This window comes from Coregonus clupeaformis, chromosome 1, assembly GCF_020615455.1.
Source record: "Coregonus clupeaformis isolate EN_2021a chromosome 1, ASM2061545v1, whole genome shotgun sequence".
Classification (NCBI taxonomy): Eukaryota; Metazoa; Chordata; class Actinopteri; order Salmoniformes; family Salmonidae; genus Coregonus; species Coregonus clupeaformis.
In genome coordinates, this window is record NC_059192.1 from 17,915,089 (window position 1) to 17,929,953 (window position 14,865).

The 14,865-nt window shown below is 45.5% G+C and overlaps 1 protein-coding gene across 1 annotated transcript; it reads left to right on the forward strand.

Moving 5' to 3' along the window:
* The first annotated feature begins 10,294 nt into the window (after window positions 1–10,294).
* LOC121582107 (bone morphogenetic protein 2-like) lies at window positions 10,295–13,465 on the forward strand. Its single transcript, XM_041897678.1, has 5 exons — window positions 10,295–10,792; window positions 10,938–11,077; window positions 11,168–11,284; window positions 11,377–11,569; window positions 12,923–13,465. Exons 1-5 carry the CDS (start codon window positions 10,480–10,482, stop codon window positions 13,345–13,347), a joined length of 1,188 nt encoding a protein of 395 aa, XP_041753612.1. The 5' UTR covers window positions 10,295–10,479; the 3' UTR covers window positions 13,348–13,465.
* The last annotated feature ends 1,400 nt before the right edge of the window (window positions 13,466–14,865 follow it).

Below are 14,865 nucleotides of genomic sequence, written 5' to 3' on the forward strand. Positions count from 1 at the left end.
GCCTGGATCCAGACCCAAAGATCATACACACAATGACCTGGATCCAGACCCAAAGATCACACACACAATGGCCTGGATCCAGACCCAAAGATCATACACACAATGGCCTGGATCCAGACCCAAAGATCATACACACAATGGCCTGGATCCAGACCCAAAGATCATACACACAATGGCCTGGATCCAGACCCAGAGATAACACACACAATGGCCTGGATCCAGACCCAAAGATCATACACACAATGGCCTGGATCCAGACCCAAAGATCATACACACAATGGTCTGGATACAGACCCAAAAATCATACAAACAATGGCCTGGATCCAGACCCAAAGCTCATACACACAAAGGCCTGGATCCAGACCCAAAGATCATACACACAATGGCCTGGATCCATACCCAAAGATCATACACACAATGGCCTGGATCCAGACCCAGAGATAACACACACAATGGCCTGGATCCAGACCCAAAGATCACACACACAATGGCCTGGATCCAGACCCAAAGATCATACACACAATGGCCTGGATCCAGACCCAAAGATCACACACACAATGGCCTGGATCCAGAACCAAAGATCATACACACAATGGCCTGGATCCAGACCCAAAGATCATACACACAATGGTCTGGATCCAGACCCAAAGATCATACACACAATGGCCTGGATCCAGACCCAAAGATCATACACACAATGGCCTGGATCCAGACCCAAAGATCATACACACAATGGTCTGGATCCAGACCCAAAGATCATACACAAAATGGCCTGGATCCAGACCCAAAGATCATACACACAATGGCCTGGATCCAGACCCAAAGATCATACACACAATGGCCTGGATCCAGACCCAACGATCATACACACAATGGCCTGGATCCAGACCCAAAAATCATACACACAATGGTCTGGATCCAGGCCCAAAGATCATACACACAATGGCCTGGATCCAGACCCAAAGATCATACACACAATGGCCTGCATCCAGACCCAAAGATCATACACACAATGGCCTGGATCCAGACCCAAAGATCATACACACAATGGCCTGGATCCAGACCCAAAGATCATACACACAATGGCCTGGATCCAGACCCAGAGACAACACACACAATGGCCTGGATCCAGACCCAAAGATCATACACACAATGGCCTGGATCCAGACACAAAGATCATACACACAATGGCCTGGATCCAGACCCAAAAATCATACAAACAATGGCCTGGATCCAGACCCAAAGATCATACACACAAAGGCCTGGATCCAGACCCAAAGATCATACACACAATGGCCTGGATCCAGACCCAGAGATAACACACACAATGGCCTGGATCCAGACCCAAAGATCACACACACAATGGCCTGGATCCAGACCCAAAGATCATACACACAATGGCCTGGATCCAGACCCAAAGATCACACACACAATGGCCTGGATCCAGACCCAAAGATCATACACACAATGGCCTGGATCCAGACCCAAAGATCATACACACAATGGCCTGGATCCAGACCCAAAGATCATACACACAATGGCCTGGATCCAGACCCAGAGATAACACACACAATGGCCTGGATCCAGACCCAAAGATCATACACACAATGGCCTGGATCCAGACCCAAAGATCATACACACAATGGCCTGGATACAGACCCAAAAATCATACAAACAATGGCCTGGATCCAGACCCAAAGATCATACACACAATGGCCTGGATCCAGACCCAAAGATCATACACACAATGGCCTGGATCCATACCCAAAGATCATACACACAATGGCCTGGATCCAGACCCAGAGATAACACACACAATGGCCTGGATCCAGACCCAAAGATCACACACACAATGGCCTGGATCCAGACCCAAAGATCATACACACAATGGCCTGGATCCAGACCCAAAGATCACACACACAATGGCCTGGATCCAGAACCAAAGATCATACACACAATGGCCTGGATCCAGACCCAAAGATCATACACACAATGGTCTGGATCCAGACCCAAAGATCATACACACAATGGCCTGGATCCAGACCCAAAGATCATACACACAATGGCCTGGATCCAGACCCAAAGATCATACACACAATGGTCTGGATCCAGATCCAAAGATCATACACAAAATGGCCTGGATCCAGACCCAAAGATCATACACACAATGGCCTGGATCCAGAGCCAAAGATCATACACACAATGGCCTGGATCCAGACCCAAAGATCATACACACAATGGCCTGGATCCAGACCCAAAGATCATACACACAATGGCCTGGATCCAGACCCAAAGATCATAAACACAATGGTCTGGATCCAGACCCAAAGATCATACACACAATGGCCTGTATCCAGACCCAAAGATCATACACACAATGGACTGGATCCAGACCCAAAGATCATACACACAATGGCCTGGATCCAGACCCAAAGATCATACACACAATGGCCTGGATCCAGACCCAAAGATCATACACACAATGGCCTGGATCCAGATCCAAAGATCATACACACAATGGCCTGGATCCAGACCCAAAGATCACACACACAATGGCCTGGATCCAGACCCAAAGATCATACACACAATGGTCTGGATCCAGACCTAAAGATCATACACACAATGGCCTGGATCCAGACCCAAAGATCATACACACAATGGTCTGGATCCAGACCCAAAGATCATACACACAATGGCCTGGATCCAGACCCAAAGATCATACACACAATGGCCTGGATCCAGACCCAAAGATCATACACACAATGGCTTGGATCCAGACCCAAAGATCATACACACAATGGCCTGGATCCAGACCCAAAGATCATACACACATTGGTCTGGATCCAGACCCAAAGATCATACACACAATGGCCTGGATCCAGACCCAAAGATCATACACACAATGGCCTGGATCCAGACCCAAAGATCATACACACAATGGCCTGGATCCAGACCCAAAGATCATACACACAATGGCCTGGATCCAGACCCAAAGATCATACACACAATGGCCTGGATCCAGACCCAAAGATCACACACACAATGGCCTGGATCCAGACCCAAAGTTTACACACACAATGGCCTGGATCCAGACCCAAAGATCATACACACAATGGCCTGGATCCAGACCCAAAGATCATACACACAATGGCCTGGATCCAGACCCAAAGATCATACACACAATGGCCTGGATCCAGACCCAAAGATCACACACACAATGGCCTGGATCCAGTCCCAAAGATCACACACACAATGGCCTAGATCCAGACCCAAAGATCACACACACAATGTCCTGGATCCAGACCCAAAGATCATACACACAATGGTCTGGATTCAGGCCCAAAGATCATACACACAATGGCCTGGATCCAGACCCAAAGATCATACACACAATGGCCTGGATCCAGACCCAAAGATCATACACACAATGGCCTGGATCCAGACCCAAATATCATACTCACAATGGCCTGGATCCAGACCCAAAGATCATACACACAATGGCCTGGATCCAGACCCAAAGATCATACACACAATGGCCTGGATCCAGACCCAAAGATCATACACACAATGTCCTGGATCCAGACCCAAAGATCACACACACAATGGCCTGGATCCAGACCCAAAGATCACACACACAATGGCCTGGATCCAGACCCAAAGATCATACACACAATGGCCTGGATCCAGACCCAAAGATCATACACACAATGGCCTGGATCCAGACCCAAAGATCATAAACACAATGGTCTGGATCCAGACCCAAAGATCATACACACAATGGCCTGGATCCAGACCCAAAGATCATACACACAATGGCCTGGATCCAGACCCAAAGATCATACACACAATGGCCTGGATCCAGACCCAAAGATCATACACACAATGGTCTGGATCCAGACCCAAAGATCATACACACAATGGTCTGGAACCAGACCCAAAGATCATACACACAATGGCCTGGATCCAGACCCAAAGATCATACACACAATGGTCTGGATCCAGACCCAAAGATCATACACACAATGGCCTGGATCCAGACCCAAAGATCATACACACAATGGCCTGGATCCAGACCCAAAGATCATACACACAATGGCCTGGATCCAGACCCAAAGATCATACACACAATGGCCTGGATCCAGTCCCAAAGATCACACACACAATGGCCTGGATCCAGACCCAAAGATCATACACACAATGGCCTGGATCCAGACCCAAAGATCATACACACAATGGCCTGGATCCAGACCCAAAGATCATACACACAATGGCCTGGATCCAGACCCAAAGATCATACACACAATGGCCTGGATCCAGACCCAAAGATCATACACACCTCTGGCTGTCCTGCTTGTTTCTCTGAGGCAGAAAGGGGGATCCGTACGGATGGGATAAATAGTATTAAGTGGTATCTGATACGGCGGTTGTGTGTTTGTGCAGGAGCTGGGATAGTCAAGGAGCTGGAAGCAGTACAGGGGAGCAATTGCACGCACCCACACACACACTCATGCCCCTTCAACCTCCCTCTCTCCTTCTCGTCCCAGGTTTAAAACGCCTGTGAAGGTCCTAGGAAGTGTGCTCACTAGCCGGTGACCTCTCATTAGCTTCTGTGTCTAATAAGCACAAGAGTAATACTCTATTGGTGAGGTAGAGGATGTACGTTTATGCGGAACGTCCAGGACTAAGATTAAGAGAGAAAAAACACTAATTTTCTCTCTCTCTCTCTCTCTCTCTCTCTTGCTCTCGCTCTCTCTCTCTCTCTTCTCCCCCTCTTCTTACTGGCTGGCTTCCTTCTTCGAAACTCCTGGAGGTAGTGAGGGAGGAGAGGGTACAATACCACGTGTTAGGACTAACAAGAATCCTCCTCAACACCCAGCATGGCTGAGTACAAGGAGGACAGTGTCGAAGGTTGAAGAAGTGTCATCAACAACAGCAAACCCTCTGCAAAGACAGTAGTCAGCATACAGCTAAAATAGTCCCTCTCCCTCAATAAATAAGGACCATGTATCTTTGACATGGCAATGCTGGCTCTAGTGAATGGTGAGATGTGAGATGTGAGTGGTATCCTACAGTAGCAGCAGTGAGTATACGCCTCAGAGGGAAGCAGGGAGGGGCCTCACCGGACTGGCGTCCCTCGCACACTTCACCACCCGCTCAGCCTGGCAGAGGCCCAGCACTGCTCTGTCAGCACTGCTCATGGCTGTTTGTTTACCATGTGCCAACGTGTCTATCAGTGACTGACCGGGTCAGCAGCAAGTGTGTGTGTGTGGAGGGGGGGATGGGGTGGGGGGGGGTTCCTATGAGTAGAATTTACCCCCTCTAACGAACAAACACACAACCAGCACCACACCCCATGCAGGGGCCTAGCTGCTTCTGTGCCAGGGACGAGGTGCTGAAAGGTGGCTCAGACCCACTTGAGCAGATGGACTGCCAAAAGCAGAGGAGCTAGTCAAAGCATGGAGGTAGAGAGACTGAGACGGGGAGAGAAGAGAGACTGAGACGGGGAGGGAAAAGAGACTGAGACGGGGAGGGAAAAGAGACTGAGATGGGGAGGGAAGAGAGACTGAGACGGGGAGGGAAGATAGACTGAGACGGAGAGGGAAGAGAGACTGAGATGGAGAGGGAAGAGCGACTGAGATGGGGAGGGATGAGACACTAAGACAGGGAGGGAAGACGAGACAGGGAGGGAAGACGAGGCAGAGAGGGAAGAGGAGACAGAGAGGTAAGAGGAGACAGAGAGGGAAGAGGAGACAGAGAGGTAAGAGGAGAGAGAGGGAAGAGGAGAGGGAGAGGGAAGAGGAGAGAGAGGGAAGAGGAGACAGAGAGGGAAGAGGAGACAGAGAGGGAAGAGGAGACAGAGTGGGAAGAGGAGACAGAGAGAGAAGAGGAGACAGAGAGAGAAGAGGAGACAGAGAGAGAAGAGGAAACAGAGAGGGAAGTGGAGCCAGAGAGGGAAGAGGAGACAGAGAGGGAAGAGGAGACAGAGAGAGAAGAGGAGACAGAGAGGTAAGAGGAGACGGGGACGGAAGAGGAGACAGAGAAGGAAGAGGAGACAGAGAGAGAAGAGGAGACAGAGAGGGAAGAGGAGACGGGGACGGAAGAGGAGACAGAGAAGGAAGAGGAGACAGAGAGAGAAGAGGAGACAGAGAGAAGAGGAGACAGAGAGGGAAGAGGAGACAGAGGGAAGAGGAGACAGAGAGAGAAGAGGAGACAGAGAGGTAAGAGGAGACAGAGAGGGAAGAGGAGACAGAGAGGTAAGAGGAGACAGCCACAACATATTTAGAAGGCTGTCCTGAGTCCGGACAGTCCACATTTGTCCACTTCGATTAGAAGAGTTGGGCGAGGGTTAACAGGGTTATAAGGGTTACTCCTGAGCTCTTCTGAAATGGAGATACTGGGTGCATACTGTCTCACTCTCAGCCAATCATTCCACTGTCTCCCCTCTTTTCCCTTTCCAGACTGTTTAGATGTAATACATATGCTTAATCTTTTTCTTATAAAAGTGGCAGTGGCAGTCTTAAATCTTAAATAAAGGCATATTAGGTGGCAAAGCTGATCTCCAAGGCTGTCCCAGAGTCTGCTGCTAAAGTCAGACAGGAGAGAGGAGAGTAACTGTCTGTCTCAGTAGCCCTGTAAAAAACGACAAGCCCTTTCCACTTCTGTCTGCTTTCTGACACACCGTGTTCCTGCCTTTCCCTCATATCTTCAATATAATCAAGATTAAGGGGGACTAGGAAAAAAAATAGGACTTATGTGGTGCAGTGTCGGGGTAAGAGACAGAGATATGCTTTCTCCTCTCATTGAAACTAGCTTACCTAATGCCAGAAATCCCCCACAGTACACCTTGATACAGCAGCACCCCTGCTAACGCTAATATTTTGGAAATGCAGAGGGGTTTTTGGAGGCACCTCAAGCAGCCTATCGTTTTACCATAACAAGGCCATTCAATGTGCTTGGTTTTGTTTAGTCAGAGGTGTGGGGATGTGGTGTAGTACTGATTGTACTGACAGCACATGATCACTGGGAACAGAGTTCAATCATAAATCATAGACAATAGAGATGTTTACCAGGGGGTTGGCCACTTTCTCTTTTTCAGTATTAAAACTAACTGATTTGGGTGATTAGAGGTGAGGATGATGTAATATTAATGTGTCAATATTCATATTCAATGTGTCAATATACTGAATTGTATTGGTTGTATTCTACTGTCATATCATTCTGCGCTATGATTGGTTACGACCACCCAGATCGTGAGGTCATTGCAGTTGATCATGGCCGGAGACACATGAACATGCCAGTGGTCCTCTGTAGCTCAATTGGTAGAGCATGGCGCTTGTAATGCCAGGGTAGTGGGTTCGATCCCCGGGACTGTAAAAATGTATGCACACATGACTGTAAGTCGCTTTGGATAAAAGCGTCTGCTTAATGGCATATTATTATTATATTATAGTTGCATAGCTAATAAAGAGCTACATTTTATAAAGATCCTGTCGTACTGCATTTTAATATTTTGTACAAAGCCTGCAAAAGAAGACAGATGCCAGTTGACGCCTAGCCGCTCCATCCCTAACGTGCATTTCTGCCTCTAAATAGTTTAATACACGTCTTATTCATTTCCCCCTGCAAGTTATGTATTGATCACTGTCATTTTCCAAAAGCCGTTGAATATTGAAGTGTCTTCTATTTGAACGTCTGAGTGGATGCAGTGTTTAGGGGCTCATTAACATTCTCAAACACTTACCAGGAAGAGGTTTTCTTTATCTCATGTCATCTCATTGCATATCGTTGATTATTTTTGTTGTAATTGTTACATAGAGTTGATTCTCATAGACAAAAAAGGGCTTATCTCGCGTAGACAGATTTTGGTCAGAGTAAATCCTCTCGCTTCGCCTCTTCCTCTCTGGTATAATCAAAGGTGGGGGTCCTATACCTGTGTGTTGCTGTTATCTGGTTGTTTTTGTTTTTCTGGTGTTGGATTTCCTGATGGGGAGGCTGGTCATGTCCTGATAGGCCCCACCTGTGCCAGGTACGTTACATTGGCAGGAATGCCTGTTTTGTCTGACATTTTGAAAATGTTCCTAAATAGTTTTTGCCACACTTAACATTGTATCACCTAATTTAATAACACTACACCTGATTTTGCATCCTCCAACTCTGGCTATGCTCAAACCCTACACCCCAACCCAAGCAGTCCGTTCTGCCACGATCAGCCCAGTCCAAGCTCTTCTCTGTCTATACTTTTTTCCCCCTTTCCTGCTCTGTCTCTGCTGATAGCTACTTTATTGAGGGAAAATGTACTTACTATGACTGTGATATGTGGTTGTCCCACCGAGCTATCTTAAGATTAATGCACTAACTGTAAGTCGCTCTGGATAGCGTCTGCTAAATGACTAAAATGTCAAATGTAGACATATTAACATGATCCTTGGGATGTCCGAACTCCAGAGGTGTGGACTCGAGTCATGTGACTTGGACTCGAGTCAGACTCGAGTCATGAATTTGATGACTTCAGACTCGACTCGACAAAATGTACAAAGACTTGCAACTCGACTTGGACTTTAACATCAATGACTCGTGACTTGACTTGGACTTGCGCCTTATGACTCGAGAAGACTTGCTACGAGGACTTGTAATGACTTGCAAAGGCTTGCTAAGAGGACTTGAAATGACTCGAAACTAAAATGTAGGACTTTGGACTCGACTTGAGACTTGATGGCTTTGACTTTTGACTCGACTTGGGACTTGCCTCATCTTTGACTCGACTTGACTCGGGACTCGAGGGCAAAGACTTGAGACTTACTTGTGACTTGCATAACAATGACTTTGTCCCACCTCTGCCGAACTCTGACGTCGCCCCATAGAAGTTAAAATTTAAAACGGTTAAGGTATGGGTTAGGGTAGCAGTTAAGGTTAGGGTAGGGACGTCCCAAGGATCCCGGATAGCACTAACCATGAGTTAATGATGGGAAATGTGCAATGTTTTTGCAAAGTGATTGCCCACGCCGGACTGGTCACAACAAGGCTCCACATCATAATAATTACCTCAGAGGCACATGCAAAGTGTGTATCAACTTATGCTTCGGTCAATGCCGCCATCTACTGCATACATGAGGCTACTGCATTCAGCCAAGAACCAAGGCAGAGATGAGGTCGCTGTTATACAAACAATGCAGAATAACGTGGTAGGCCTATGAGATTCGGTCCACGTCATAAGGCTTCTCTTCCCGTTTATCAGTAATCGGCACATGGTCAGTCCAAACATTTGAGGTGATCCCACACACTGCGTTTATTGGTCACAGAGGGGGGTTCCAATGTGCCCTGCGCCGTGGATGACGCACATGCAGGGTCCTCTGTATGCACAACCGTCCACTTTCACTGCTGTTCAAACGTTTTTATGTCCATGGTGTGGGTGTCTGGCAAATATGCTCTTTAGTATTATAATCGATATGTACAATGGCAAATATGCACACAGTGAAATAATGGACACATCCACAATGCAATAAATTCGCATACAGTGATATGTCATCTGACCATGGATGGCCTCGTGCGGGCTCACGTGCGGAATAACAAGGCCGTGACTGAGTAATTGCTTCCAAATGAGGGGATCATCATTTTGTAGCAGATTATTTTGAATTGATTAAATGCATTATAAGTGGAAGCCACATTGATCAGTGAGACGATTTCAGGAATGTGTTCTCTTCTCACCCTTGATTGAAGATAATCCCCGATTAATTTAAAATGCGAATACACAGATTATTGGATTTGGTGACACCTCCATTCATTAGCATTTAATCCTGTGAGTCATTCAACAAACAACGCCCAATGGAGACTCCCCGTAACAACAAGTAAACCTCAGTTTTCATTTGCGTCATAGGTTTTGCGTATGCGTTGCTTTGAGGGCCAACTGGCCTCATACAGATAACGGACAACACACTAGAGAAAAAAACGAGGATAAACTGAGAAAAACGTTGGTCTTCTAGTTCATGATGTGATGACGTGCGTCATTGGTCTTTTTGTTAAGAATAACGGGTCTTTTTTTGTTGTTGCTATGAGTGAAAACTCAAATGTACACTATATGATATCTTCAGATTAAGGTAGCATTTGAGACATCAATAGGCCTAGTGATTTACGATAATGTCCTGTCTATCTAGTTTAGTTTAGTTTTCCATTTCGATTTGATTTGATAACAATTGAATAATGTATATGTTGTGCAGTGGAGTGAAGGGGAGAGAGGCTGGGTCAGACGAATAGGTCAGATGACCCTCTTATTTGGGCCTACCTGCCATTTGTAGGTCAAATGATTCATTGTTTGTCTGAGGGGGTGCTGCTTCAGTATTTAAATCCTCTATATGAATTCGTAGACCTTTAAATGGTCCAATCGCCCATCACCCTCAGGACAGGGGCGCTTGCTCCTATCAAAGGCGGTGATAGCCTAATCACTGACCCATAACCAGTCGGGCTCATTAGGCTATCGCTAGCATGATATTACAGGGTCTACTCATCTGGCTCGTCCTCACATTACCGCTAAGAACCGTGTCCATTTTCACTATCTCTTATGACGAAGAATCCAAAGAAACTGTTTGGAAAGACAACCGTTTGGATATAACAAAGTCGGCTAAGAAGATGGACGAATTGTTCAATCCGAAGGATTTGCCTGAGAGCTCTTCAGTGCCTCATAGAAAGGCACCTCAGTTTATGCTGGACTTGTTCAACGCAGTGGCGGACTCCAATGGAATCCCCAGGAACTCGGAGAAACTAGAGGGCAATGTGGTGCGGAGCTTCGAGGACAGAGGTGAGTTATCTCCAACAGCGCGTAATTACGCACATACTTTTGTGACCAAGCATGTTTGAAAATAATATACAAAATATATAAAAAATCTTAAAGGGAAAACTTTCAGACGTTTTATTTAAACACAATTCTTCATATATTTACACAGGACATGCCGGTGGAAGGTTTCATTTCTTCAATTTGTCCTCATTTGCCAGAGATGAGAGAATGATCAAAGCAGAATTTCGCTGGTTCAGGCAAAAACAAAGACTTTTCCTTGGGCAGTCATATGGACCCTATTTCTACAAGGTTAGTTGGAAATACATACTTTTAAGTGTGTTGAAATAACTCGACATAATTATTGTACTGTTTAGCCTAATGCATGATTTGCGCGCGCAGGTGGACCTATATGAGGTGTTGGATAACAGAGTAAAACCTTGGAGAGGGAATCTAATCACGTCAAGACTTTTGCCTTTATACACTCAGGGATGGGAAGTCTTCAACGTCACACAAACAGTAAGCTCTATTCACGTTTTATCACAGCAGATCATATTTCAACATTACCCTTTCAATATTTTAATCGCATCATTTGTTTTCCCCAATGAAAGGTGTCCAAGTGGATTCGCAACAGCGAGGATAATAATGGTATTCTGGTTGTTATTACTCTGCCATCGGGGAAATGGATTGAGTCTGTCCTGCCGTCTTCAGAGAGACAGGGAGAATCACCTGCGGAGAACGCTTACCTGGTTATATTCTCAGACGACGGAAGAGGCTCCACCACTAATCGATCACTAAATCAAGGTAAACTAGCAGGGGCAGAATTTAAGTTTTTTATATTCAGACAGAATAACAGTGGAATCGTTGTGTGCAAGGCCTGCAGACCTTCAACCTCATAGTTGTAAAAAAAAAGACATTGAGAGAACGCTTTTCAGAGTTTTATTTTTCTACTTTTCATGTAAAAACAGACCAAAAATTATGGATAAAAAAACTATGTTGATGAACATAGTTTCTGTTGCTTCTGATGGATAGTTATCCTTCTCCCCTCCTCGTCCTTAGACGTAGCCTGGGGTGCGAAAGTAATGACACCCTTGATAAAGATGAGCAAAAATGCCTGTATAAAATAAATATTTTCAAATACTGAGCTATTTGTATGTAAAAAATATATATATATACTAATACAATTGCTCAGAGAAAGAGGCCAATTTTTTTTTTCTCAAAGGGTAGGGGTCAAAATGATTGACACCCCTGTCTTTAATACCTTTCAATACCTCACACTGCGAGGCTAATGGTACTGAGCCTTTTATTTCTACAATGTTTTATGAGTTGGAGAAGACATTGGGAGGGATCTTAGACCATTCCTCCATACAGAATCCTTCCAGATCCTTGATATCCTTCGTCTGAGTTTGTGGACTGCCCTCTTCAATTCAAACCAAACGTTTTCAATTGGTTTCAAGTCCGGAGACTGAGATGGCCATTTCAAAATGTTGATTTTTGTGGCCAATTAACCCTTTCTTTGTGTATTTTGATGTGTGCCTGGGGTTATTGGCTTGCTGGAATATCCACTTGTGGCCAGGTTTCAGCCTCCTGACAGAGGCAAGTGGTTTGATTAGTGTTGGAATTATTTATTTTATACAGTAATATTTGCTAATCTTTATCAAGGTGTCAATAATTTCGGACCCCACTGTATGTCATCTGCTCATAGCTGGGCTGGACCTTCTTGGGCAGGGAGCCCGTTGCACGTGCGCTCGGGGTCTCAATCACCTCCATTATAATGGGGCGCCAAATGACCTCGTATGACTTTACGATCATGTTATCTTTTGTTGGTGTCTTTCATTTTCGTTCATATATTTTTTACAATCTTGTGTGCGGAATGTTTAAATCGAATAATGGGCCAACAGTATATGACTATTTGCAGGACTGAAAGAAACAAAATGGGATAATTAAACGTTGAAAATAAACGTTTATCTGATTGTAGGCTATACATTGGACTTTGTTCATCATAGAACATTTAGTACAAACATTTCTACAATCGTATTGCTAGGCCGTCAATTATCAAATTATATTACGAGAAAGGTGTAGGTTTGCAGTTGTATGCCTAACTGCCGATGATTATTGAAATACCGATATATTCCTTTCTCATTTAAATATTTGTAGGACATGTCAGCCAAGCCACAGCACATGGCAGTCCTGCGAAGGTACAGCCTCAAGACAGCCGGAGCAGGAGGAGGCGCGCAGCCCAAAGTTATCCCCGCAGCCGCCCCATGTCCTGCCAGCGTATCCCCCTCTTTGTGGACTTTGAGGAGATCGGCTGGGCAGGCTGGATCATCTCTCCACGGGGGTACAACGCTTACCACTGCAAGGGCTCCTGCCCGTTCCCACTCGGAGAGAGTCTCCGCGCCACGAATCATGCGACTGTGCAGTCCATCATGCATGCACTAAAGCTCTCCAACGACCTGGATACACCATGCTGCGTGCCTGACAAACTCCAGTCCATCAGCCTTCTCTATTTTGACGACGAGGAAAACGTGGTTCTGAAACAGTATGACGATATGGTGGCAGTCAGCTGTGGCTGTCATTGACTACAGTGTTATTGCCAGCTGCTCTCTGTGAACATTTTGAACGAGTTTCAGAAATCTTGACTGAATTAAAGTATGTCCAGTGATTCATGTATAAATTGACGTTATTTTTGAGAAATAAAAATCGGTCGTTGCAGTTGAACATGTTTATATTGATATTTGATTATGCTTTGAGGCGGGGCACTAGCATTAATGGAAGGCCCAGTGGCGCTGACCAAGGTGCTGAAATGAAGCGTCCGCGTGGTGCAATTTTATGAATAATAATAATCTAATAAGCGTCTTACAGTCATGCGTGCATACATTTTTGTGTATGGGTGATCCCGGGGATCGAACCCACTACCTTGGCGTTACAAGCGCCGTGCTCTACCAGCTGAGCTACAGAGGACCACGAATAAAACGTAATGCTATGGTTAGAAATGCTGGCCTTACTAACAAGCGCATGGATTATCATACTATGTTAGTGTCATGGTTGTCAACAAGATGGGGTTGTTGTTGGTAAACTACAAGTTTTCAAGTTTCAAGTTTTATTGTCACGTGCACAAGTACAGTGAAAGGCCTTTCATGCTAGCTCTTTCCCAACAATGCAGTAATCAATTTCAGTAGTAAAAAATATTATATTATAAAATAAAGTAAAGTAGAACAAAAACACACAAGAAATAGAAATAAGAACACGTGAAAGTAAGTCAGCTGTATACAGGTTCAGTTCCAGGGTCAGTGCCAATACCATACAATGTGCAGGGTTACTGGAGTGGTAAGGGTAGATATACACTATATATACAAAAGTATGTGGACACCCCTTCAAGTTAGTGGATTCGGCTATTTCAGCCACACCCGTTGTCGACAGAAGTACAAAATCCGACCTCACTAATGCTCTTGCGACTGAATGGAAGCAAGTCCCCGCAGCAATGTTTCAACGTCTAGTGGAAAGCCTTCACAGAAGAGTGGAGGCTGTTATATCACCAACTCCATATTTATGCCCATGATTTTGGAATGAGATGTTCGACGACCAGGTGTCCACATACTTTTGGTCATGTAGTTTATATAGGGGTAAGGTGACTAGGCATCAGGAAATATGATAAACAGAGTAGCAGCGGCGTATATGATGATTGTCTGTGAGTGTGTGTGCTTGTGTGTAGAGTCAGTATGAATGTGTGTGCGTGTTGTGTGTGAGCAAATGAAGTGTGTGTGTGTTGGAGTGTGAATGCGTGGGAGTTAGTGTGTAGGGTGTAGAGTCAGTACAAAAATAAAATAAAAGGGTTAATGCAGATAGTCCGTGTAGCCATTTTGTTAGCTATTTAGCAGTCTTATGGCTTGGGGATAGAGCCTTACGTTCAGGAGCCTGTTAGTGTCAGAATTGTTGCTCCGGTCCCGCTTGGTTGGCTGGAGTCTTTAACAATTTTCCGGGCCATCCTTTCACACAGCCTGATATAGAGGTCCTGGATGGCAGCGAGCTCAGCCTGAGTGATGTACTGGGCTGTCCGCACCACCCTCTGTAGCGCCATGCAATCGAGGGCAGTGCTG

Coding starts and splice junctions, on each gene's coding strand:
- LOC121582107 (XM_041897678.1), top strand. CDS start 10,480: ATGATATTACAGGGTCTACTCATCTGGCTCGTCCTCACATTACCGCTA. Junction 10,793..10,937: donor GCGGAGCTTCGAGGACAGAG/GTGAGTTATCTC, acceptor ATATTTACACAG/GACATGCCGGTGGAAGGTTT. Junction 11,285..11,376: donor TCTTCAACGTCACACAAACA/GTAAGCTCTATT, acceptor CCCCAATGAAAG/GTGTCCAAGTGGATTCGCAA.